We start from the raw sequence: 27,933 nt of genomic DNA on the forward strand, positions 1-27,933 counted from the left end.
GCCAGTTCTTTATCCATCTAGTGGTCAGTTATCCCTTCCTAGAACAAGGGTGAGACAGTTTTGACTAAACTGCAGCATAATGTTCTGTTCATGTGATATCAAGACTAAAAACTACCTCTGGACTTAGAGATCATGTCAAGGAAAAGCAATAGTTCCTACCCTAGTATGTAAGTGACTTGTATTCCTCCTAATAAAAATGTCACACTGAAACTTCATCTTTTATTCTTTGGTGTAATTTTAATTCTGACCCATTAGAAACATAGCCTGATGCAGAATATATTCTGGTATTCAGACACATAGAGAAAACTATTCTATAATGATTTTGTCTTCAAGTTAGACAAAAGAAAGCTAAGAGTAATAGCTGAGCTAAATTAAGCCACTGTTCTCTAATTAAAGCTTAGGGCTTTATTTTAGTTATACAGTTTATATATATTTTGTGTAAGCTGTATCCTATGTTGATTTGTCATTTTACAAACCTCTTGCACAAAGTGTTTAACAGTAGTACCTTTGAGTGTCCCATCAGCTATGCATGATGGAATCTCAAATAGGACTTCACAGTGGAGAGCTGGTGACTCTGTGTGATCTGTAATTTGTTCTGCTTCTGAACTCTCCCTCTTCTCAGATATTAACTTGGAAAGGGAATATTAAAATGCTAAGTAGTTGTGACTGACTTTTGGCGATTAGGGGCCAATATATAATATAGAATAATACCATGTTTGAGTGTGAAGAATCAGCAGAAATTACTGCTTAGTAGTAGGACCTAAAAAGTAAGGTGAAAAGTGAATGTTAGAGGCTTCTGGTATAGACATTTCAGTAGAAATTTGGATGTTAATACTTTTTTTTTAATGTATACTTTATTTAAATGAAGGTATTCATAAAGAAAACTGGGAATAATTAAGAAAAACTATAGAGGCAAATTAGGGAAATAATTGATTTTGTTTATTGTAGAGTCTATGGGTGGAGAGAACTACACTGATCTTGGTGCAGAGTTTACCTGGAATATCTCGTTGGTTTGAAGTGGAAAAACGTGAAGTAGTGAGTATGAGACTGATGACAACACATATTGTTGGTTGGTTTACTGCCTTTATCATATATTATTTAATGGACTACTTTAAAATTTATTACCCATATTGATATTCTTTGAGGAAGTGTTCAAGCTGGTTACAGCAAAATTATTTACCAAATATTTTGAGTTGTCTGGTTTCTCTTACCTTGAAAAGTATTGTTAACTACCCTTACGATTCATTTAAACAGTTGACAGCAAAAAAAAAGAAAAAAAAAAAAATTGAGAACAATAATGGGCAACCAAAGGCAATATTTCACATCAGCAAGTTACTTTCTAAAAACTCAGTGAGATGTAACATTTACTACTTATAATATCTATAGCATAACATCTCTTTCAGTATTCTTGAAAAGTAAAGATTCTCCAAGTTCCTGTACATTTTAATGAACATCATGTGGGTATATTTCTGTGTCAGCCTAGAGGTATGCTGAAGTTCCCAGTTCTCAGCATGGGAAGGGAAGGATGCCTGTGCAGACCTTGTAGGAATAAGGCCTAATGTAGTTGTATGTTACTGATACATTGTAATTTCTTCTTCCCTGTTGCTATTTTTGTGAGAATATCCTTAAATAAATTTCAAATGTATTTGGAAGAGTGCTCCTCCTCTGAAGATCTCTAAATAATTGGTCAATTATTGAGTCCAGGAATATAACTTCTGTAACAATTTTCCTTCCTGTCAAAGCCTATCTTGCAATAGCCTCATTAAATATAAGGATACCATTGTGCAAGTGATTTTCTCTAAAACTCTGCTGTGTTTTTGTGTTATAATAGAAACAAAATGTCATTTTTTCACCATCCTGATACTCTCCTGTAGAAAACCAAAAATGGAATTTAGTAAAAATAAAAAAAAAGATGTGTGTAATGTAAGAAATTTTGTTAGTTAACATCTACTGAGTCCTTACTGGGTTAATATGACCCCTAACATGAAGGTACATAGTTTACTTTCATATTCCCATTATACTCAAGATTTCTAAAAGTTAACTGTAATAATTTTTCCTGTGCATGTACTTGGGCATGCTGTGGTAAATTAGAGCATCTCCAAGCCTGGTACTCTTCCCATAGCCTAGTTTTTTTTGCTTTTCGCAGTTCATGCTACCTGTGAGAAAAGCTTCCTCACCTTCTAGAGGGGACAGGCACTTACCACTCAAGGACTGCCCTTGACTATAATTTATCATCTTGGCTCAAAGCTTACATTCAAACTCTTCAAACATAATGTCTAGTTGTTGACTTCACTTTGGTTGGGGGAACTAGTTCACACATACTTAAGATCTGCCATGTGCCCTTAAGCACAGTGAAGCTCTCCCTGACCTCAAGCCCAATTTAGGTAAAGTTACCAAGCACAGTTTAGCCCTCGATTCCAAGAGTTCCCCACAGGCTGAAACGTGTGAGTGTTTGACAGCAGGGGCTGAGCATTTCTCAAGGTCAGATAGTGAATCCACAAGAGAGGGAGGGTTGTTATTTTGATCCTTGATCACATGATAAAATTCATTCTTTCTTTGCTCAGAGTGTACACTCAAAGAGTATAGGCCAGTTGAGAAGATGTTTTTCTGCCCCAATACTCTAGAACATAAAGTAACTTTTTTTTTTTTTTAAATAAATCAAAAATTACTTTTAATATCTTTCATCTTTCAACTGAAGTATGTGTGTGATGTTCCTCACTCCACTTTCAGGTGGAAATGAGTCCCCTTGAGAATGCTATTGAAGTCCTAGAAAACAAGAACCAGCAGCTGAGAACACTGATTAGTCAGTGTCAAACTCGACAGATGCAAAATATTAACCCTCTCACCATGTGTCTAAATGGGGTCATTGATGCAGCAGTTAATGGTGGAGTTGCTAGATACCAAGAGGTAAGCAATTTATTTTCTGTTTATTAAAAACCTGTCATAAGACAGTTTCTTGTTAATTTCTTCTGCTATACAGATGTAGCTCCTCTGTATGAATTTGAGACAGAAAGTATTATATCAATAATAATTAGCCCTATATTGCAGTTTTGGGTGAGTTCATGTTGAAATATCAGGTACAGCTGTATTGAAACAACAGTTCTGCTGAAGATAGTACCATAAACTTACTCCAGTGATGAATCTATTCACAGTTACCCTACATTCTTCAGTGATCTCTTTGGGAATCTTTAATGAAATATGTAACTGAACCTATGTTATTATAATATAATCCCGTCCCCCCTGCTCTTCTAGATCAGGAGCTACTCCTGGCTGACCAGCAGATTTAGTTTGGTGTAGTGGCATTCTAATTTTAAGGTAGATATATATGTATGTATATCTTATCATCTTGAAGAGCCATATATTTCTAGATCATTCTTCTTTCTCCTCTCCACATTTTTAAGGAAAGCCATCCTGTGGGAAAATCTGTTAAGAAATAATACATCTAATTAAAAAATGTCTAACACTGGACTTGTTCCCAAAAGTTGGTCCACATTATTATAACCTCTGAATCACCTTAGGAGAACCTTAAGTCTTTGGGATGCTGTATTTCCACAAAGTTCTGTGGGATTTTAAAGCCACAGTAAAAAGCAAGTATGGGTTTGTTTCTTTTTCAGCCCAGATTAATCTTCCTCTTTCTCCTAAGTCTTATGAAATACTTGAGTCTGCTGTTCTTCCTTTTCCATTTAAAATGTCAAGTTCAATAACATTCTGTCTACTAGTCTCAAAGGCCACAAAACTCAGCATTCACTCAACAGTGTTAAATCTGATAAAACTGCATCTAAATTAAGCTACAAGAAATTGAGTCCACGGTAGTGTTAGAATCTGTCATCAAAACTGCAATGTTACGAAAATTGTGAGACTAAAGCAAAGCAGTGTCATGTTTGATGTTTCCCAGCTGCTTTTAAACAACAACAACAAAACTATTTAGGATAGTAAAGTGTAGGAAGGGAGTCCCTTGAGAAATACAGTCATGTTGGAGCTATGTCTGCTTTGGATTAGCAGTGTCAGAGCTAGCTTGGTGCATAGCTTGCCCTTCTTCACAAGCGTATAAAAGGTTCAAACTTGTTCCTTCCTTACTGCTGTTCGTAGCTGCGATTCTTCATCTCCTAGACAGTCTTCAAGTTTAGATTCCCTTCTCTCCTCCCCCTCTCTTTTTGCTATATATCTAAAACACCAGTTTTCACCAATTTGTTTTGTAAACACCAAAACTTAGCAATAGTTGTGTTGTTGTTGTTGGTTTTTTTTTCCACTCTCATTTTCTTTACATGTCTCATTTTCTTTACATGTCCCATTTTCAGTCTTTATATGTCTTCCTCCTGTTTTATCACTTCTTATGTTCTACCTTCCTTCTTTTCCTCTCCTCTGTAAATGCTTTTCTCTACCTGTTTCTTTTGCTTTGCTTCTGCCCTGCACAAAGTTCAAAACTCAGTCAGTCTTGGACCGTGAGGTCTTGAGGTAAGCATGACTATGTCTTTACAGTTATCCTACTTCCCTCAGGCAGCCTCCAAGCTTTAACAAGTGTTAAGACACAGCAAAAAACATCCTTTGGCCAGCTGCTGCTTTCTTGACTCTTTCATCCTTTTTCTCAAATGGGATAAAACCCAGCTATCTCTAATTATTCACTGTTTTGGCCAGGGTTGGAGGTGTTAATGCTAAGCTTTCACCGATTGTATAACAGGAACAGATTCCAGGAAAGTTTACAGAAGTAACAGTTATACTGCAGCACCTTCACGTATGCTAAAAATTGACTGTAGGTTGAACCTCTGATTTTTCTTATATTTTCCTCAATACTGTAGGAAAAGCATAAAGAGTGTGTTTTCTGCCCTCTCAAACTGCAATTTGTATTATAACTTACATTTCTTTTAGCTCCTTTACATGTGCTAGAAGAGTAGAGGCACTTTCATGATTAATTTATTGGAAACTTCCAGTTCCAAGGACGTTACCAGATTTAGTCAAATTCTAATTTTTTTTTTTTTTTAAAGTACTGGTGATTTTCTTTGAAGCTAGATTATTACATATCTGACTCATATTACAGATCTGTATAAATCTCATCCCGAAACCACTGGGATACCACCTGCATGATATTGAAATAACATTTAGCTTCTAGCTGAGGAGGAAAAAAACATCAGTTGGCAGAAGTCTGAGATTTGGGATTTTAGCAATTATCAGTGGGCTCCTTTTAACAGTTTAAACATAAATTCTTACAGTTCTGCTTATCTGCAGTGAAAGAACCGTGTGAAATATATGTTCTTCTTGCAATATCAGCGTTTTCTAGATGGGTCTCGGCACTTCCTTGTTGGGGGTTGTCATACCATGAAATTTTGGAACTGAATCAGAGGAAAGGGTGTATTTACCTACAGCTCCACTGTTCCCTATATTTACAAATGATTCTGCATAGCAAAGATTTTAACAGCTAAAGCTGGATGGAGAACATTATGAGAAGAATATGAGGGAAATACTAAAAAAGTTTCATAGGGAAAACGCAGCACAAAGCAGCCACTATTATCATCTCAACTCTACGGATAGAAAATCGTGTGTACGTGTAGGGAAGTGTACAGACACTTTTTGTGACAAATGCATTTTTGAGAAGGTCTAGAAGTCTCTCAGATTAGTAACTGGGCATTTTCTTTGGTGAATAGTGTCAAGAATTGTTATAAACTCAATATAATCCCCTTGCAGGGTAGGATAGTTGCCATGTTAAGAAAGATGCAGTTGTGAACAAACGAGGGAGTGCTATGTCCAGGCTATTGCTGGTGGGTTGAAACTATTTTGGAGTACTATAGCTGGTATAATTTGAGCATCAGGGATGGGGTGGAAAGTCATGTAAGCTCATGAATACATCTGGATATTGTTCAGATACTTCTGAAGTGTGGGGTTTTGACATCAATGTCACTGTGAGTTCTTTAAAAACATTAATTATATTAAGAGTGAGTAAGACCATAATGTCACAGCTCCTATACATATAATAACATACAATTCCACACTGTTCTTAAGTTTTCTTCACATTTAAGGTGTAATGAAGCCCCTAATATGAAAAGAGAGGAAAATCTAACTCTTTGTAATTATTTGAAACTCTTATGTCACAATTAACAGGGAAGAGACACTTCAGGTGACCTGTGTTTGGTTTCAGCTCTCTTTTGCAACTTTCCAAATTTGATTCAGGATCTGTCCTAGAACAAATACTAAATTCCACTCGAGTGGCTACATTTTAATTGCCTATAGTCTCCACCAAAGCACGTGTGAATAATTAATTAGTTAGCATTTATTTTCCTGTATTACAATAAATAGGAGCTTTTGTTTTGAAAAGATATATAACACTTTAAAAAAAAAAAAAGAAACAAATAAACAACAAAAGTTTCTAGGCAATGTATTTCTACTCACTTTGTTACTTTGTGATTTTATTCTGCTTAGGCATTCTTTGTCAAAGAATATGTCTTGAACCACCCAGAGGATGGAGAGAAGATCACACGCTTGAGAGAGCTGATGCTTGAGCAGGTAAAGCAGGGAAAAGACTGACTAGGTTTCCTGATGCCTGCTCAGCTGTTCTGGCTAAAAGCGTCTCAAAATAAAATATCAAATTGCAAAGGTTAATAATTGCTCAATGTTCTTCAGTATTTCTGAATTAGATTCCAAGTAGACAGTAACTTCCTATACAAGCAGGTTTCTGGGTCATGTTAATTTTTTTTCTTAGCTTTTGTCATCATCATCTTAATCACTTCAAACTGCTCTAAATTAAAGGTTGAATTAGAGGCAGGTTTTTGTCTTGTGATGCTCCTATGGAAATATTTGCACGACATGTTTTACCAATATTACGGAATAAACATCATCTCATTGAAACGTTTGATGGCTTCAGCAAAGATTTGTGTGATGTATTTTACTGCTACAAGAGAACAGACTTTTTCACTACAAGGTTTATCAAAAGAGAAGAGAAAAACAAAAACAAAAACAAAACAACTTCAGATTATGATGGAAGATGTCTAGTAATAGTAGCCAAAGTAGATAGGCAGTAAACACCAAGTGATTAAATAGGTATTCTATGCGTTATATGACTTTTGTATTGTCTTCATTTATTTATAAGAGAACAACCTACCAGCCTCAAATATGAAGTGTCTCCATTTGAAAATGCTGGTAAAAAGTTCTTTTTGTCAAATGATATTTTTAAGTGTTTCAGTGTTTTTAACTGAGATTTGTCTATCTTTGTTCTATGCAGCACTTTTATATTTCAAACTTTATTGCCAGCTTGGGATAAAGAAGTCAGAGTGTTGGAATTTGGCAAGGTGGAAATTCCAATTTTTTGTCAGCATTATGGTATCTTTTGGCCAGATCCACCGAAGAACAGATCCTCAGACAGAATCAATTAGAATAGGTTTACTGAGCTCACTTTAATTTAGATAATATATAGTAATTTACATTGTAGTTTTGGTTTTTCAAGCTATAGTTAATCTCACTGACCCTTACAATTGAAAACTGGAGTTATTAACTTCCCATGACAAAAACGTAAGTTCCAAACACTAGCAGTTAAACCCTGTCTGGCACCCACAGATGATTTAACAGAAAGCACAGAGCACTCAGAAGGGCCAGGACCATGGATGGATGTGCTCTGTGGTCCTGACCTTGGGTCAGTGATGCTGTGCAGCTGTGTGCCCGCTCGCAGGCTGCCTGAAAACGTCACCTAGTAGCTCTCATCCAAAGATATGACAGCATGGTGTAGCTATTTTGTTTTTAAATTCAAGTTTATCTGATTTCTTATGTAACCAATTCAGTATTTTAAATGCCTGTGACCGAATTTGAGCAAGGTTTGAGTTTTAGCAATGTTATTCTGAAGTCTGTGGTGCCTTGCATCAAGAATATACACAAAGCCACCATTCACTGAGGTCTCTGGGGAGTTGGAATAGGATAGGGAACCATGGACTTCATGGAAAATATATTACAGGGTCTCTGGTAGATGTAGCCATTATTATTGTTTCATGCTTTTTATAACTATTCTTGAGGAAAACTGCTTTTATTTAGAACTGCTCCTTTGTAAGATTGCCATTCAACCAGATTTTTCACTGTTATCCACAATGGGGTTTTATTACAGTTGAATTTACATAGACTAAATCATTTGGGAAGTTGAACAGCAAAATGAGAAAAGACATAAATCCTTGAGTATTACTAGTTTTGGTCTTAAGCCTTATTTGATTACAAGTCTGTCAGGATTTAGACAGACACTTTTAATACAACTTGCATTTTGTTGGATTTTTTAATTTGTATTCCATTTGATGATGAAATCTTAAAGAAAATGGATCTAAAATATATATTTTTTTTCCCCTCTTTCCTCCTGTTTCTTCTGCAGGCCCAGATTTTAGAATTTGGCTTGGCAGTGCATGAAAAGGTGGTGCCACAGGACATGAGGCCATTGCACAAAAAATTGGTGGATCAGTTCTTTGTGATGAAGTCAAGCTTGGGAATACAGGTAAGTGAGCAGGTGTATGGATAAACCAGGAGACCATTTAGCTGCAGTCAGTTAATTTTCCTAAGCAACAAATAGTGACATCTTTTGGTTGTTTGTCTACATTACATCTTGTAGCATTCTTGCAGTACCACAAAGCGAAAAGAAAGTTAATAAATTTTGTGTGCAGAGAAAAATAGTCATGTTTTACTAAAGGGAAAGTATCATCAGAGAAGAGTTAAAATATTTTTCTTACTATGATGAAGCTGATCCAATATGCAGGTATAAATGTTCAAATGACTCTCTGTATCTTACAAAATGCTTAATGATATTGCATTCATTTTAATGGATCTTTTTTTAACTACTCACCAGGAATTTTCTGCCTGTGTACAAGCTAGCCCTATTCATTTCCCAAATGGAAGTCCTCGTGTATGCCGAAATTCCATGCCTGTTTCTATGAGTCCCGATGGTGCCAGAGTAATACCACGACGCAGGCAAGTTAAAATATTAGAAATTAATACCTTTTGTTACTCATGGAAGATGACCCATAAAATATTTCTGTTAATTGCATACTTCCTTGTGTGGTCTACCTGAAGTGTCTTCAGGCATGAATAGCTGACCTATAGAAATATATTCTCTTTCTCTTCTAATAAATCCAAAATAAACTGTGGAGATTAATAAATGTGCTGTTTTCCCATGGAAGAAAAAAAAATATTGGCAACTAGAGTTAACCATTTTGTATTTTGTTACCCCTATAATAGTCCCTTGAGCTACCCAGCTGTCAATCGGTATTCGTCCTCATCACTGTCCTCCCAAGCTTCTGCTGAAGTCAGCAATATCACTGGGCAATCAGAAAGCTCTGATGAAGTTTTTAACATGCAGGTACAAATTATTGTCATTCTTCAGACTAAACAGAATCTTTCTTACAAAGCTGTTTACTAATGTAATATTTCTCTAATTTAATTCAGAAATCTCAAAATTATTGCTGATACTTCTTTTAAAAAACAAATCTTTAAAAGGGCTACTTACCTCAGCTTAGAAAGACTGATTGTTTTATGTAACTTTCTTCTTGAACCTAGGGCATGAATCTTTTACAATGGCAATTAGCAGCAATTTACTAAGATGCAAAGTCATCTGACCTGGACTTTTCTGTCCAGGTGTCACACTTGCAATGTAATTACTTTAATATATTTTCTATTTATTTGATATTTTACTACATCTTTGTGTAGCTACATTAACGTTTTTAATACTGGTTTGCTATTTTTAAATACAGAGAAAGTAACCTAACAAACTACAAGTTGTTTTAGTGAAAAGCATGTTTTCCAAACCAGTAAGTGTGATGTGGTAACAACAGCATCTCTTCTATACGCAGCCTAGTCCATCTACCTCAAGCCTGAGTTCCACTCATTCTGCTTCGCCTAACGTGACCAGTTCTGCTCCATCCAGTGCCAGAGGTTAGTGCTCATCTCCTGTGATAAACCATGTTAAATAATACTTGATACATTACACAGCTCGATCTCTATATGGTATCACTGGTCAGACATCAAATTTAGCCAGTTGTTTGAAGAATATGAATTATTTGGGATAGAGAATTTCTTTGTCATAAGCATAGAATTGAAATATGAGAGCTTCACTGCATGAATTTAATCACTTGACATATTTATATTCTAGCCTCTCCTCTGTTGTCTGACAAACATAAGCATTCCCGAGAAAACTCTTGCCTGTCCCCCAGAGAGAGGCCCTGCAGTGCCATCTACCCCACTCCTTTGGAATCCTCACAGGTAGGAAGCTCTTTGGGAGTCTTCTGAGCACAAGTAGCTAAGATGGTAAAGGCACTTGAACTTCAAGCAAGTTCAGCATCTGCTCACTGTTGTTAATTCTCAAGGCAGTTTTGATGGTTTGGCTTTTTTTTTTTATAAGCAAATACTGAAAAATGAAAAGAGATGAGAACAGAATACACGGTGCTTGATTACATTTCTGCATGCTTTGGCTAGGTTTAGATCTGGGGTTTGATATTTACTCATGGCAATGAGAGAGATGCAAAGACTTACCAGATGATGCAGCCTGCTTGTGTGAAACAGCAGCATTTGTGCAATCTAGGGAGGAAGAAAGGAAGAAAAGTTGTTATCGTGGCATTTGTCCATGTTGACCTCCTTTTTGTATTTTCTGAAATGGCTAATCCTAGCCACTGTCAGATAATAACCAATTCTATGTGGAAAATCCTATTTTTCAATGTAGTTTGAGAAAAGAAAGACATTTTGTCATTCCAGAGAAAAGAATGAATTGTGTTCTTACCTTAAAATTACTGTTACCTAGGTTTGTACGATATTTGTATCTTCTGAGTTATCTGAAATGCAAAATGAGCTTGGTGAGCTGGCCAAATTTGAGTCCTTATTTCATCTTTTCTTCTTAATGGGCCTACTTTCCCTAAAGTGCTTTCCTTTATCACAGCTGCTGTTTTAATCCATGCCATCACACAACGCACCTCTTGCTGAAGCTGAGAAAGACAAAACAGTGTAAAAGGCTGCAGTGTGAAAGGCTCTCCTCTCAACACTCCCATTTCCACCAGAAATTTTGCCTCTAATAAAAACCAACTTGATAGTCCAGGATCCTTTATTTTAGAAACAATTTGTTGACTTCTCATTAGTTGTATTCTTATCCCTCGCTTCTTCAGTTATTGAATTTGGTCTTGATTTAATTTTTTCTTTTCTTTTTAAGTACTCATGCAGTTACCTAAGGGCTTAAGAAGTAATACTGAAGCTTAGCCAGACTTAAGGACAGTTCTCAAGAACTACTTATTGATAACGTCTATTGGGCACTTTCTCAAGGGTCATGGAGCCAAGCCAACATACAGGAAAGATCAGGAGATGTTCTTTAAATAGTGCGGTTTTACAGCTTGCCGCAAAGAAAAAATTGTCCCATTTTTGCTCCCAGACTGCAAACTCTTGCTTTGCCAAGTGGAATGCGACTTCTATCCCCCACTCTACCCGAGATTCCATAAGGGAGGCTGAGGAGCTCGTAGGCCCAGTCCCCACTCTCTCTGAGGCTCGCCCAGCAGGAAAATCTCCCAATCTGTCTCTACCCTCAGTGTCCCAAGAGAGGGTAAGTAGAAAACTGACTTGCTTGAACAGTGAAGTGTTTCAAAGGTGAGAAGGTCTGACATTTTCTTTCTGCCCTCATAACCATAAACGAGGGTATATCTTCTGGGGGAACGGTGGAATTTCTTTCTCTGGTGCTCTATTCCCTGAACATTAACAACGGACTGTGATGAGAAACAAAATTCTGATTCTCTGCCTTCTGATTAAGAAGAGGAAAAGAAATCGTCAGGACAATTGTAAGGAGGTATCTAGAGATACTTGCAAGTCTTATTAGAATTTAGATGCACAAACTGTTCCTCGTCCTTGCTATTTTTATTCTAACGTCAGTTAACATCAACAGTCTTGGCTGGAGCATCACAAAAAGCTAATGAGGAAATGACCACCCATTTATGAATGCCTTTGTTATGGCTTAACGAATACAATTTTCACAACAGTGTTTCAACCAATAAAGAGATACACAGGCAAACTCCTTCACTACATGTCCAAATCAAGTCTTTTTGAGGCCATAGCTACCTCACGTAAGAAAGTTTGATGGACTCCACAGAACAAGACCACAGCAGTATTTCATCTGCTTTCCTCACTGAAATTGATGCTCAAAGTTATCTATGTACAGCTGTCAACATCCATTTGTGCTTCCTTTTTCATCTCTGGCTGAGCAATTGTACTGTGTCTCTCCAGTTCTTCCCATGCTCTGAAGAGGAATGCTTCCGTAGTTTTTGCACTATTATTCTTCTTAAAGCAGCTTTTTGGCTTTCACACTTTGGGGTTTTTTTTGCATCTCATTAAACATCTTGTAATTGCTCTTGTTCTTTCATATGGTTTTATATTTCATGGTAGTATGTCCTCATTTCTCTGTATTTCATTCCACTTTTGTCTCTTTATCTCCCCTAATTTCAGTTGCTTTTTCAGCCTTTGCTTCTTAGCTTCACAACAGAAAACAAACTTCAACATTTGCCCACCAGATCCTAGTGCACTGCAGACTCACTAGGCAGTCAACATTCAATCCAGGCAAGGCAGAAACATGATCACACTTCCTGGCATGTTAGAGTACGGATGTAGTTATACCACCTCAGTTTTGATGTATCTCCAGGAAAACAGATGTGACTTCATCCAGTATGACTCTAGTACATCATAGACAGGTATATCTAGTGTAGCTCAAAGTCCACCAAAGCATTCTCTTTATGAGGTGGTTTAAGTTGAGTTGAATTGGCCAATATTTGTTCCTCACTGTGTAACATGGAGCTGCAACCTGGTAGATCAATGTTGATTACTTCACAGCTGTGTTTCTCATCTTATGGAACCACCACATGGTGCCTCATTGTCTCAGCATGGTTGTCTGTGAACACTAGAATGAGATAAGAGAATAGGATTTGATTTGGATTTCACAGAATCTCTGATCTTACGTTAGAGGGGAAAAAAAAAATAAACTTTTATCATTCCTCTTTCCTTTGGAAAATACATCTGAATCACCTGTAGGATTACCTGTATGCTGTTTACATCTGTTATCAAGATAAACCAGCAGAAAAGAAATAACTACTGGAATTTAAAAATAGTTTTCTAAATTTAATGTGTAGTTGTTTGTTTTTAAAAAAAAAAAAAATCAGAAAATAAAAGACAATAAGTCAGCTCTTATCCATATGAGGAATAAGAAAACTGCTACCAAAATAGTCAGGGTTGGAAATAATACATAATGATCTTCTAAGATAACAAGCCATAACCTGAATATTGCCAAACATTACACGTTGTTAGATCCTGTTTCTGCAGTGAAATTATTGCAGCTTTATCCCTGCACTTGTTTAGTAATCTATCAAGGTAGCGCTTGAGGAATGAGTCTTATTTTGTTTTTTAGGAAGCTGGAAACTGTCAAAATTCAGTACATAATAATCCTCCCTCTAACTCCAGTGCATACAGTTTTCAAAAAACTAGTTACTCCCTATTTATACACACATTTTTATTAAACTGTGTTCTTAGGTAATGTTTATCACTCTACCTCCAAAGCAGACCTTTGTGGTGGAGAGAATAACAAAAAGATATTTGTTTTCATAAAGGCTACTGAAATATAACAAGACCCATGCATAAAACATGCTGTTCTCAATTTACAGAGGATGCTGTTTAATCATATTGGAGACAGTGCTTTGCCACGAAGTGATTCCAATCTGCCTGGCCCTGACAAAGGTGAGTGGAAATGCTTCATGATGCCAGCTTTGGAAGCAAGGAAAATATCATCAGTCTCTCATATTCCTGTAGAATGCCAATTCTCTTGAATGCATACTGTCATCTCCAGCATTCAAGACACTCTAACTAAATTCCATTAACACTCTTAAGTTTCAGAACACTTTGCCAAAAAGTTGGGAACATGGTATTTATTTGAACTGGGTGTTGTACTCCAAAGAGCCCAGAAGTCTGCAGATAGGGTGATGGAGCAGCAGGCTGCCTGTAAGAGCTGTCCTTTCTGCTTCTCGGGAGGGACGTAAAGAGTGAAGAGCCCTGGAGAAGAACTTCTGGAAAGGGGACAGAGAGAAGCTAAAGAGATGGATAGCGTCCTGAAGTTTGATAGCTGCAAGTTCTCTTTACCAGATATAAGTCACTGTGCTTTGAGTTACACTTTGGTGGAAAAGATCAATTTGTGGTTGGTTTGGTTTGGAGATTTTTTGTTTGTTTTTAATTAGAATAAATGAGAAACCTATGAATTTCCATAGACAAAGTACTGCCTTTTATAACTTAGCACATGGGGAAATTCAATGTCAGTGGCAGTTACTGTGCCACGATTTCATTCTCTGCTCTATGTCCATAATATGCTCTATCATTCCATTATGCACTGCACTTTGTGCTAGAGTGAATAAAGGATACAGTAAAACAGGTATATTGAAAATAAATATTTTAAGTATATACTGTAACAAGAACTGACCGGGGATCAGATTTTTATCAGTAAGAGCTGATTTTTATAAGTGTTTTTATGAAAGCTTAAGTGTGGAATTTTTCACAGGGATGAAAAACATTAAATAATTTAACATGGAAATAGCAAAACTTTTCCACTGGCCTGTGCAGCCAACTATATTACATAATTGTTAAAATAAAATATTCTCTCCTAGAGACTTGTGCAGTCCAAAGAACTGACTGCTTGGGTGACTTAAAAGAAAAAAAAATTGGCTTGTCAAGAGATTCAGGCATTTGAAGTACTTAAGTCTGGTGCCAAGTCATTTTTAGCATGAGGGCAAAGCCATACTGCTAGGTGACAGCCTACAATAAAAAGCAAACAACGTATTCCATATTTTGGCAATAAAAAGCAAAATGATCCTCTAGAAAATAGATTATTCTGTGCACTGTTCTCAGGGTCAACTAATGTGCAATTATACTGTAACAATATTGTTACAGATATGAAACAAACATTACTTGCCCTCTATGCATTAAGTCTGATATATACTGCTATAGTGGGATTGCAGTCATTCTGAGAGCCCTTGGTGTTGCTATAATAGCAATAATTCATACCATCAGTTAGCAGCAATACTTTTGTTTCACTTCATCTTTATAAATGAGCACAGAGTCCTTGAATGTGGTTCTCTGTACACAGCAATGAAACGAGCAGATAAGGAGGAAACTGTCATGGCAAGGCAAGATGTTTGAGGCTTTGTAGCTGGCAGGGTTTTGGTGTATGGTTTTGTTTTTTTGGTTTTTTTTTCAGAGCATGAGGGAGGTTTGAAGCAGGGTTTTTTTTCTACCTTTTTACAGGATGTGTAAGAAAAACTGTGGGGTTTAAGTTAGCTGTTGTGCTGTCCATGTTAAATGCCCTGTCTTTCTGTCTGTCTGACTTCTCTCCAATATTGGTGGCTCCTTGAATAACATAAGGTAAAGCAGTCCTGTTAAGGAGGCTGTTCCAGGCCTTACCAGATCATTCAAATAAAGTCATGGAATTTGGTAAAGGTAACACAGACAAATACAACAACAAATGTTATGCATGTCAAGGAGAGAGTGAATTTACATGATCAAGCAGAGATCCTTGACCAGGGATACAGTGTATCTAAATTTTCTCAGTCCAAAATAATTTTTCAATTTGATCCCCACCCCCCCCCTTTAATTTCTTCCCTTTTTTTCTCCCTCCATTTTGTGTCTTTCTTTCCAACCTCTTTCAATTCTGAGTTTGTAGCCTATGCAGTCAACAGTAGACTGTTAGCAGAGAAAGCTTTCTGAGGGAGGTTGACTGGAATTTGGCAAGTTCCTTTCTCTAGTCCCTTCTGCATATAAAATGAGTTAATGGAAACAGTTTATGAATAGTCTGTTCCCTTCTGACTAGAGACCTCTAAATAGGAGTCTGGTGCAAAGACAGACTGATTATATTAACAGACTTCAAGCTTATCTCCCTTTGTGGCTGGATCTGCAGTGCAGCAGAGCGCTGTCTCAGCTGCTACTGTTGGTGGTGGTCCCAAGGGCTATAGCATAGTGAAGTGACCTGAGGGCCAGATGCACACATCAGGCAACCAGGAGATTGACAGCCATTATTTAAAAGCTTTTAAAATGCTGATGTAATCGTCAAAGCTTTTCAGGCATGCTTGTTAAGTTGTTAAACGTTTTCACTCTGGGTAAAGGCAAATCGGGGAGCTAGAAGTGTTGATGCCTGTGCCATTTTTTCTATGCCAATTCTCTTCCAGCTGTAAACACCACTCCAAGCAGCTGGAGCCTAGACAGTGGGAAGGAAGCCAGAAACACATCAGAAAGTGGAAAGCTTATATCTCCTCCCGTACCACCAAGACCTGCACAGACTGGTGGGTAAATGGACATTTCAGGCTAAGTTCCAGTAAAAAAAAAAAAAAAAAAAATTGTTTACTTGAGGGCTTAGATTCTTTCCACTCTGATTAATGTTTAACTTCTTGGGCAGGTTAATTTATTATTTGATTACTTATGTGGAAGGCTATAGAACTGCCTTTGCAGATATTTTCATCTTGATAATGTTCTCTGTAGCATCCTGTTTCCAATATTCTGCCCCTTCCCATTAATGACTGAGTAGTTTCCAACAGTTCATGCTGGTACTGGGGAGGATGATCAAATTTAATCTTTTGATCTTATGATAATTGGAGGTTAGCAATCGAAATGATCATTAACCACAAAGAACCTTACTGGTCAGAAAATACAGAGCAATCATGGAATTACATTAGTTGTGTTACTATAACCAATTTCCCGTTCAAAAGATTAATTTCCATTTAAAGGAAAGGCTGCTTGAGTGATACTGTAAATATAATTATTCTCAAGGGAGTGAAGATACTTCTTGTGTTTTAGACTTATGCCTCAAAGTATGTCCAGGCATGTTTACAGTATATTTACAGTTAAATGTCTGATACAAATACATTATGTATTGTCTTTTTTTTTTTTTCTTATCTGACATACAAATACATAATGTATATCTTAAGAGAAGAACAAAAAGGGGAGGGGAAAACTTATTATATTGACTTTTTTGAGTTCTGTTATCAATTGGTAGAACAGAAACCAATTTACAGTGATATAAAATTTGTCAGAGAAGATGGATGCAGAAATTCCTTCTACTTCATTGGTTGTACTGCAAGATAATCCTGAGAACAAAGTAAAATATCTAAAACAATTTGCAGCCATCGAGAGAATACCTAGAGGGAACCAGAGATAATGCTTCTGTATCGAATGATCTCCTATCTACTTAAAAAGATTTCTTAGTGAAAATTGCAATGCCAAGTGCACTAAAATCTTTCTGACTTTACAGCATCACCAGCAAGACACATTGCCTCCATTTCCCCTTCTCCTGCTGGCAGATCACCGATGAAGGTATTGTCTTATTGCAGTGAATTGCTTTTGTGGGACAGTTGTGTGTGTTGTGAGGTAGAGAGTATATATTTAATATACAATATTTGGGATTTTATTATGTTTTCCTTTTATTGTGATATGCCTATATGAAAACGATTCACAGGAGTAAGTAGCCGTAACAGTTACATCCGCTCTGAAGATTTTCAAAACTGCAAGCAAGAAACCTAATCTGGAGAATCTTTAGCCTTTTGATATGAGGCTTCTCATCTACATGGATAATCAAGATCACATGAGTCCGTGGATGGAAGGGAATATAACAAATCAATGTTGAGTGGTCCACCTAATCCAGAATTCTGTCTCCAACAGTGGCAAAAGGGGAGATGCAAGCTAAGGAGAACCTGTTGTGCAACGTGTTCCTCTTACTCCTCCAGCATCCAGAGCTGTTTGATTAGAGGGTGTCTTCGAGAGTCATCCCTGCTTCAGTCACTTTAATACCCATTTCCTTTGCAGAACAATCCAGGAAGACTGTGTAAGAAGTGGGATGTAATTTGAAGCCGGCCAGTAGGAAACATTAAGCGCCGGCTGTGAACAAGAGTCGGTTCTTCTCTGGCAGTTAAACACCCATAGCAATTGGGAATCCAAGATAAACTGAGCTATCTTCATTTCTGTTTCAACATATTTTAATGTATTGGTGCCCACTTGTTGCACAACAGCATATTTGTTGGAAAACTTGACCAGGAAATGTCTTTCACAGCACCTGGGGACACGAATGTGCAGCCTGCGTGTTCCCGGCAAACGCTGGTATTGACAGACTGCACACCTGCACACGTGTCTCAGGGATAGCTTCCACCACCCCACTGAAACAGAGAAAATTCCGCAATTAGAAATCTGAGGGTCAACAGCCTGGAAGGAGAGCAAACAGAAAGCAGCATGACTGGTCCTTCAGGTGCAAGGAGACAGCCCTGGCAAAGTGGTGTCTCAGCTATCCAGTGCCTAACTAATGCTGCAGAAGTACATGTCTCCTGAGAAGGAGGAAAGTGGTACCTCAAAATGCCTCCTTTCCCTTGAGGTCCCTGGTCATAAGTCCACAGTCATTCTCCCATTTGTATGAGCCTGTAACATTTTTTACTTGTGGCTGCACAATGGTCCAGGGTCAACACAGAGCAATTGTGCTGGCCATCACAGTGCCTCACAGTCCTGTTATCATAGTATACCTTCTGCTGAAGTAAGCACTGATCCCAGGTTTTGTACTGCTTACTAGGAATGTGTACAAAAGGTGAGCAATTCTTTCATTTTTCCTGATTGGACTTAGTACTGGTAATTCTTTTTAGGACAAGCTTTAAACGTCCCTATTTTCTTCTAAAGGCCTGGACAGAATTTAAGCATTTTACAGCCAAGGTCTGGATTGCTGCTTGAGAGATGAATGATGGCCAAAAATACTTCTGAGAGTTGCTAGATCTCACTTTGAGCATCCATGAATTGCCAAACTGTTTTGGTGTCTAGACTGTTTCTTACCACTGGTACAAGCTGTCTACACTGCTGTCAGGAACCAAGTGCTCACTCCTGCTCAGCTCCCGAATTGAAGCAGGCAGCGTTTACACATATTTGCTCTTGTTCTGAATAACAAAAGCAAAGGTCCTAAATTCTATCCATGGTCACTTAATCCAAGTGTCAAGCACGCCTGGAACTTGAACCAATTACATAATTTACTTGAAAACCTTGACCCTTGGATGTTTGTGGAGGTGGGAGTGCAGCTAGAGCCTCCTCATGTGCAGAGGAATGGAAGTTGAAACAAGTAGTTAAACAGGCTCTTCACAATGTCTGAAATGTCTTCAACATTCATTGAGCTTGTAATAAAACTTGCTCTGCTTTTCCCTAGCTAGATGCAGGGCTTAATTTTTAGCCTTTGTCCAACTGTTCTGTGCTGCCAGAGAAGGCCATCTTAGTACAAAACCCACCAATGCAAATAATTATTTTTTTTCCCATTGCTTTCAGTGCACTGTGGATCCAGTCCTAGATGGGTAACTAAAATTCTCTCAACAGCATAAAGTTAGTGCAGCCAGCTCTCTACACCCCTGCCCCCTCTCCTTTTCCTTCCCTCCCCACTATTTGTTGCATGGCTCACACTCTCACCTCAAGCTGAGCAGCTGAGCGCCAACCAGTCTAACAAGAGTTGGGGTGAGAAATTTGCCTTTGATGTGATTTCTCCATCCCTTTTTTAGCCTGTGCTTGAGGCCATTAAGTCTAGACTGTCTCAGATGGCTCCAGTTAATATGAGATAAGTTGCAAAAACTTTTCAGCTTGCAAAGTACAGTCTAACCTTCTATAGTTTTCAGTTGAAGTTGCTTCACTAGAATAGGCTTGCTTAATGGTTTTAGGTAGGGCTTTACTGTCCCTGCCTTTTATTCTTTGTCAGCACTGTTGTTGCCGCTTGAGCCCTCAGCTCCCGGTCCCTCACCTTCCCCACAGACCTGCAGCGCTCCACCTTCAACGCTGATATTAGGGCACACTCAGAAACGATGCCACCATGTAAATGCCCTTTTTGTTGCATGACAGTGCACAAAACCTGTAAGGAAAAGCCTTGGAAAACGAACTTGGAACTTAGGAGGCTGAAGTAGCAGCAATGACAGCGATGCATGTCCTGTGCTTTGGCGTTAGGGGGCAGGGCACCACTAGATATGGCCTGCGCAGGGCTGTGATTTACACTTAAACCAAGGAAAAGTGAGGGTTCATTTTAAAGGCTTCCACGTTTTTTCAGGGTATTATGATAGTAATACATTCAAGTATAGTTTTATTTCCACGTATATGAATTACTGGCATGAGCACTGTTTAAGGTGTACTTAGGCACTCTTGAAATGAGTTTTTTATTGATTTCTTGATGGATCTTCATGAAACAGGGATGCACCTATCTACGTTTATCAAGCCTCAGAGTCTGTGGGCTGTATGTCTGTATGTTTTCAGTCTGAGCACAGGAATATTCTCCCTTGTTTACTTCAAGTACACTCTTCTTTCAGGGGACCGTGCAGTCATTCACACCATCTCCAGTGGAGTACCAGTCCTCGGGGCTCATATCCAACTCCCCGGTGCTGTCCGGGAGTTACAGCAGCGGCATCTCTTCGCTCAGCCGCTGTAGCACGTCGGAGACATCGGGCTTTGAAAGCCAAGGCAGCGAACCCACAGTGACTGTCCCAAGCTACAGCGCTTCCGAGGAGCCTGTGAGAAAAGAAAGCAAAACCCCCCCGCCTTACAGCGTGTACGAGCGGACTCTGAAACGCCCCGTTCCTCTACCTCACAGCCTCTCCATCCCGCCCGCCGCGGACCCGCCGGCGCTGCCACCCAAGCCGCAGCTGGTGCGCCCAAACAACCTGGAGAACAGCAGCAGGAGGACTGAGCAGGTTCCCCGGCCCAGGCCTCTGCCCCGCAAAGTCTCTCAGCTATGAGAAGCCACTTTTATATTTAATTGCAACCAATTCTTTACCGTTTAAGAAATAATATTTTTTAAAAATGGTAAAATGCATTTAGTTAGGCACTTTAATATTTCACCCACCTTTTCTTTTGAGTAATTTTGAAATGCTTATTAATATTATGTTGCACATTTGAAATGAAATTACTAATTTAGGTTGCCAGGTATTGGAAGCACAAATGAGAAGATTGTTGTTGGGTTTTTTTGGGTTTTTTTTTTTTAATTTCATGGTGGTGAATACTGATAAATGCTTTTATTTTTACTTTATTTAAAAAATTAAATCTAAAACCCTACAACTCTCAGCTGAGTTAGCCGAATGCTTCTCACAAAATGCAGAATATACTGACTGGATGTTTACTACTAGAGACAAATGCACGCTTTCTAACAAAGTAGTCTGTAGACTAGGATGTTTCTGCAAGTAGGCTGAAAGTTGTTTCTCTTATCCAGTGAAAAGGTTGGTCATTTCAAATGTCTGTGGAAACACGGAGATATAATGCAAGTTATATTGCGGAGAACTTCTGTAAGAATGTGGTTTGGAATTTTTGAAACATGCTTGGTTTATGTTATTTTTAAGATGAAAAAATACCTGCATTTCATTCAGTGTACAGCACCACTCTGGTGAATCTTCATTTTGTGCCATTAGTGTATTACTGTACCTGACCCATCCTTTTCTTTTTGAGGTGCAATTTACTTTTATTCTTCCAGTTAATGTTTTGTTGTTGATTTGGTTTTCAAAAAGCTAGCAGTTTGCTAGAGGAGGCTCTCTGCTGTTTTTGAAAGTTCATGCTAAAATACGATCTGTGTATGAAGTCAGTACAAATTAATTGTTCACTTAACTTGTGTAGAAGAATCAGTACTGACTAGTACCAAGGCAATACACTAAAGGAACAAATTTTTTAAGATACGAATTACTGGTTACTGATCAATAAATTTCAAAAGCTAATTGCGGAGGTCATTAATAATTCTCTAAAAACCTAGTAAAAACTTTGAACAGCTCTTTGGATGTGTACGTACCAGTGGAGTCAGGTTTTGGATTTAGTTTTTAGCTTGAGTTTATCACCATCATCTTTCCTGTAGGAGAATAATGTTTGGCCTTAGTTTGTATACTAGTGACTGGCATCTGAAGAATTCTGTAAAGCTAATGCCAAGCTGTAGGAATGTGGAGGGAGAAAAAAAAAAAAGCACCTTCTGTATGTATTTTTTGTATCCTCTTTCTTTTATTGACTGTTTAACGTGCTTGGGAACAGATGTGTGAATTGCATTTAAAATCATGCCGTTAAAAACATTCTCCCTCTTTTGTTGGGAAGCTCATGTTGATTTTCATGTGTTTGATTTGTTGATAGTTTAACTGGAAGCAAGTGACCACTTTTTATATTCTCTCAATTAAACCTTCAGCAGTTACAAGCTGTTGATGGTAGTTATAGAGGTTTTCTATAATAAATGTTCAAGTATTTTTGTACATAATTGGTAAATTTTAATAAGGAGTGTACCATTATGTGAAAAAGAAGCAAACAGTTGTGTATGCAGTAAGATTGTTATAATTATGCCAAATACTTTATGTATGGAAAAAAGAATATTTGTAAATATGTGCTTTTAACAATAATTCTGCCATATTGACTTTACAACTTTGAATGTCAGAAAAAAATTAATATATGTTTAAATATTTATGTTTTAGTGAAAGTATTCATAACTTGAAAAGAAACATATGAATTTTAGCTTTGTATCTTGCTGATTTTAAAGTCTCAAATTCCTTGAACTAGCTCTTGCTTTCTACTATAACATTTTTGTGTCTGTAACTACATTTTAAAAGACGTAGAAGGCTACATATTTATGCTGATATAAGGTAATGTCTGAGATTTAAATAAGTTGTCACAAGTAAGATTAACAAAGCTGCTTTGATTTTACTTTTTGTCACCCCTCTGTAGTTTAATAGATTTTGTTGACTAGTGCTTTAGCACAGTATGAATCAGTGTTATTTTCTTCTGAAGCTTTTTTTTTAATATTTTTTTTTTACTTCTGGCAGTGAGCAGAGTCGATGACTTTATCATTTGTGTGCATTACTGAAGTCAGCTTTGCAGCAAAATATTTCACAAAGTTCGTTTACCTAGACATTTTTATTGGTTGCTGCGTAATATTAATATGGAATAAAAGGAACTGATTAGTCTATTAGTCTTCACAGTACAATTTGTTTTCTACAGAATGTGAGATTACTATCCAGTTTGTCATGAACTTAAAGTTCAGACTCCTTGTCTTGCTAAATCCAGTTTTCTTTCTGTTAAAAATTTCCTGACAGATCTAGTTTTATCCCTGTTTGGATCCATAATTGCTTTGTGAGACAATGTGGAAAGTACTGACCTGCTCTTCTGAACAAGTGAAGAATGTAAAATTTACTAGGGGAGTTCACTGTAAATTAACCTGCATGAGTGCTCTGTTTTTATAACCATAACATCAGGAATACTCTGAACGGTGACAGACGGTGTAAAATTGACAGAGTACTCTAAAACCGAGCTGACACATTTTCTGCTTAGCCAGTTTTGACAAATTGATTCTGTAGATCAGCTTTTCAACCTGATTTCCTATAAAAAATGTACTATGAAATTTTGTTATGTATGTTGCAACACCCAACGCTTGAAAACCTAATGTAAATAAAGGTCTTGTTTGAATTTTATGTATTGCTCATAAATGTAGTTTTATCACTCTCTGGGTGACAGTGAGTAATTCAGAAGCTCATACAGGAAGACTTATGAGAACAAATTGCTATTACTACTCACAAGCTTGAATGTTAGCCAATGTATGTGTAATAGGGGAAACTATCTTGTATTCAGATGATGCATTTGAGATGCTGGTACCTCTGAGATGCCACAGAGGCAATTGCAAAATCGTCCGGTTGGCTTTGAAATGATGCCATTCAGACTGGTTCTCATGATGGGCTACTGCCTCTGTAGTCTCAATGAACTCAGTTATCATGATGTCTCAAGTCAGATCACAGCCAATAGCCTGTGTCCTGGAAGAAGCACAAATCTAAAGTTACACCTCAATAGTAAAGGTTTCAGGGTAGTGCAGATGTGGCCCTGTTTACATGGAGCTGGGTGTAGCTACATGTAACTCTCTTCTTCTGTATGGGAGTGGCACCTTGCTCTTCTGCCTCACCACTCTTCTTGTTCACAGATTGTCCAATAGCATCTGCAAAAAGCACAGCAACTGAACATAAAAGATACTAATAGAAGTCAATGCCTGAGGTCTAAATGATGAAAAGCATCTTGTTCTGAGTGTAACTGTGGCCAGCGAGGCATGTAGCAGCACTGTATCGGTAACCCCAGGTGCTGACAGATGCAGTTCTTTGTTCCAGAGCTTTGTTGGTAGCCGTGTTTTCCCACAGCACTCTGATGATCCAGGTAGAGCCTTGACATATGCTCACTGACCGACAAAGCTTCATCTGCTGGGACAATGTGCAAGGATGCTCACCACTGGAACCCTTGAGATTCTGACCTTGAACCAGATTCTGTAGGAGAAAGGCCTTTCCATATTAATTTAATTTGCCTTTATTTTCTTCTTGTCATTTTAATGCATGTTTTTATGTATATTTCATATAAGAAACTAAGATGATTAGTTACTTTGGATGACACTAACAAAAAAATCCTGTGAGTAAACAGCTAAAATATTAAAGCCTTAGTAATATAAAAGGTTCAGAGCTCACGTGTTCATGAAGCATCAGGGTAGAGTGACTCTTCCTGAGTGGTAAAATAAGGCTGCTGAAGAAAGAGCATAACAACATGAAATATATTTTTTTTTAATGGATTGCTCAGTAAGGAACTTGATGTGCTTATAATAACAGGCTGATGGCTTTGCAGACTTCAGTGGGGACAGAGTCTGTGACATGAGCCTCCCAGGCACGTCTGGGCAAACTTACCCAGGTCAGAACTTGTGTTAAAGATACAGTTCATAGCTGCTCACTAATTGACTGATGCTGGGTTTGTATTCATTTCAGGAAGACTGTGTTAGGAGAAAAGAAAATGGAACGGTTAAAAAAAAAAAAAAAGGCAAATAAAAGAGGCAGAAAACTTGGTGGCTAGATAATTAATCCAACTGTGTTTTCACCCAGCCAGGAAAAATAATAGTGGGAGAAATTGAAATGTTAGCTGAAATTGAAGCACCAAATTTGTTTTTTTAGGTATCATAGCATGATTTTATATAAGCTTGTTTATTTGAGCAGCTCAACTGCTGGTTGAGCTGAAGGGCGAAGAAGGGAAGCTGGAAGTCCTGGCAAAATGCAGAGGGTTTTTTATTTTACAGACTTTGGGGTGGCCTTTTTTTCTTTTGCTATGACTTGTCAGAGGACAGAGAAGAGAGACTGCCATGAGTTGCAAGGGCAAAGAGTTTCAAAATCACAAAATATTAAAATATTTCTCTGGTTTTGCTGAACAGTTCTTTTTCTTACTCCATTGATAGTGTATTTTACAATGAACATCTCCATATTTTAGGGAGCAAATCTAAGTCCAAATTTCATAGGAAATAGCTGTTCTGATAGCTCATAAACTGCTGAAATTTGGGTTATATATTTAAATGTTTTACATCATTGATTTCCTATCAGTACTAGATTCACTAATGTCTTTCAATTTGTTCAATTTCCTGAGAAATTATTTTGCAGAAGGATTCTGTCTGCATTATATTCTGGCTTATTTGTGACAGATAGATAGCTATTGCTGCTGTTCTTCCTTGACCTCACTGACTTCCCTTGAAGTGCTTCCCCCTGCTTTTGAAAAGAAAGGCCATCAGCGAGGAGGAGCTGCTTCAGCGTTTCCTGTGGGGAATATTTCAGAAGAGGAGCCCCAAGGGGATGCAGCACAGGCATGCATCAGCTCCCTTGGGGGAGGATCACAAGGGACTTCAGAACAAAAGCTGGGGGGGGAAGTTTACCTGTAGTGCACTTGTAGGAGTTTCTGTTCACAGACACAGCAATAGCTCAAGGACAGGGATTAAACTAATTTAGTAAAACCAGGAGGTGGGGTGTTGGAAATGTCCTGCAGGGGCTAAACTTCGTTATTTGCTAAAGGGTGAAACCCAATCCCAGAGCACCCTGTAAATGGAAATCCTTTGCCTTGTTTCCTAATCTTTTCACAAAAATTTGCCAGGTAGATTTTTATTATTTTATTATTATTTAATTAATTTTTATTTTTGTGAGGGTTGCACAGCATTGGAATAAGGGGAGACAAATTACTCCTGTACAGGGAGAGCAAAGATATGCCAAATGTACACTTTAAGGCTAAGATGACTTGAGAAACCATTGCTCCAGGTGTTTGGGCCAGCTTCTATTCAAGGGATGTCTCGTGCAATGATTTGTCCTTATACTCTGAATACATTCTCGTTGAAATAAAGCAAAGAGCTCTGTAGAGTCAGCTGTCTGCACTCTTTGGCCAGCCTCATTTTTGCCATCTGTTGAAAGAAAAGGGCTTGCTGCAGGTGTGCTGTCCTGAGTGGTCTACTGCGGCCGAACCACTGCACTCACTTTTGAGACATTCAGTTGACCTTTGTAAATGTAGTACTGCAGTAAATCTGAGGATGTGATACAACACCCAGTAAAATGTATGCAAAGGTTCTTATCAACATTTTTAGAAACTGGCACGTGCCCAAGAGGAGTTGGGTGGAAGCACCTGGCAGCTAATGAATTTAGTCCCACCTGAAGAAAATAGTCTAACACTGACCACAACACACTTTACAATGAACAAAACACATCAATAAACTCAGCTATTTTTTTTTCAGCTAGTGCATTAGGAGATGAAGCAACAAATATTACTGTGCTGTGCTCTTCTCAGGCCATTAAGTGCAGCAAAGGAAGACTGTGTACACTTCAGCTAGCGCATTAGGAGATGAAGCAACAAATACTACTGTGCAGCAAAGGAAGACTGTGTACACTGGACAAGGCTTTTTATGTTGCCAAGGAGAGTTTCCTGCATCTGCAGTCCTCCTTCCAAGTTCTGTCTCAGAACTGAAGCACATCCTGTCAATACCCCTAAAGCTATAATTCAGTGGAGTTTTTATAGCTGTAAAACCTGAGCTGCATGATGATAAGCAAGCAAAATCAAAGCAAGTCATAACCTGCTACTTTGAACCTGCAGACAGGGCGTATAGGGAAGCAAGCAGGAAGAAAAAGAGAGAAAAATGGTTTTCAGGTCATAAAGATATATTTAACTTCTGGATTATTTGCTGCTTTTTGAGAAATGCTGGATTTTTACTACATACTTTACTAGGTTTTTCCCTTCTGTGTGAGATAATGCTGGAAAGCAGTTTTCTCTGGTGTCCATGTAGGATTGAACGATGTTATTCTTCTTGTACCTAGAGAAGATGGGTTTTGCTGGGGTTTTGTTTCTCAATCCTATGCAAAGAAAGGGTAGGACAGAGGAAAAAAAAGACAAGATCGTGATTGGGTTTATGTGAACTCTTAGCTCAGAGGTGGTCATGTTCAGAGAAGTTCTCTAAGTAGCCCTTGTTCCCAAACCTTCAAAAGGTAAAAATCAACTACAAATTGTGAATTTGTTACTTGTTTTAATGTAGTTTAAAAGTACCTTCCCAGTTCTAGAATGGCCAAGAGTGATGCAGAAAGCAGACTGTGTTTATGAATTAAGCCAAGCCCACAAGCACCACTGTTTGCTGTAGCACCCCAAAAGTATCTGAATGGGAAAGGATAGCCACTGAGAGATAGAGGTTCACATGTTATTCTCTAAGAGACATATTTCATTCCTGTTCCTCTTCCTACCATGTCCAAATCTGCCTGGCTGAAGGCACAAAGAATCATTTCACAGATCACAGAATGGCTAAGGCTGGCAGGTACCTCTGGAGGTCATCTGGCCCAAACACATGCTCAAGCAGGCCCACCTAGAGCCAGTTATGCAGAACCATGTCCAGATGGCTTTTGAATATCTCTAAGGACAGAGACTCCACAGCCTCTCTGGGCAACTTGTGACAGTGCTCAGTTACCCTCACAATAAAAAAGTATTTTTTGATCAGACAGAACCTCCTGTGTTTCAGTTTGTGTCCATTGCCTCTGGTCCTGCCACTGGCCACCACTGAAAAGAGCCTGGCTCTGTCCTCTTTGCACCCTCCCTTCAGGTAGTTATGTATCTTGATGAGCCTTCTCTTCTCCAGGCTGAACAATCACAGCTCTCTCAGCCTTTCCC

General features: G+C 38.1%; 1 protein-coding gene across 1 annotated transcript; it reads left to right on the forward strand.

Annotated features, from left to right (window-relative positions):
* Positions 1–948: 948 nt before the first annotated feature.
* LOC103769985 (dedicator of cytokinesis protein 4-like) lies at positions 949–20,735 on the forward strand (the record flags this gene model as incomplete). The annotated part of the gene is made up of 13 exons (XM_008937235.1): positions 949–1,035; positions 2,731–2,907; positions 6,412–6,495; positions 8,336–8,455; positions 8,804–8,925; positions 9,193–9,313; positions 9,804–9,885; positions 10,103–10,212; positions 11,366–11,533; positions 13,632–13,704; positions 16,176–16,289; positions 17,255–17,316; positions 20,310–20,735. Coding segments are annotated over 13 exons (1,746 nt in total), but the record flags the coding sequence as incomplete, so codon positions are not given.
* Between the last annotated feature and the right edge of the window lie 7,198 nt (positions 20,736–27,933).

The sequence above is a fragment of the Merops nubicus genome, unplaced genomic scaffold, assembly GCF_000691845.1.
Source record: "Merops nubicus isolate BGI_N331 unplaced genomic scaffold, ASM69184v1 scaffold14100, whole genome shotgun sequence".
Lineage (NCBI taxonomy): Eukaryota > Metazoa > Chordata > Aves > Coraciiformes > Meropidae > Merops > Merops nubicus.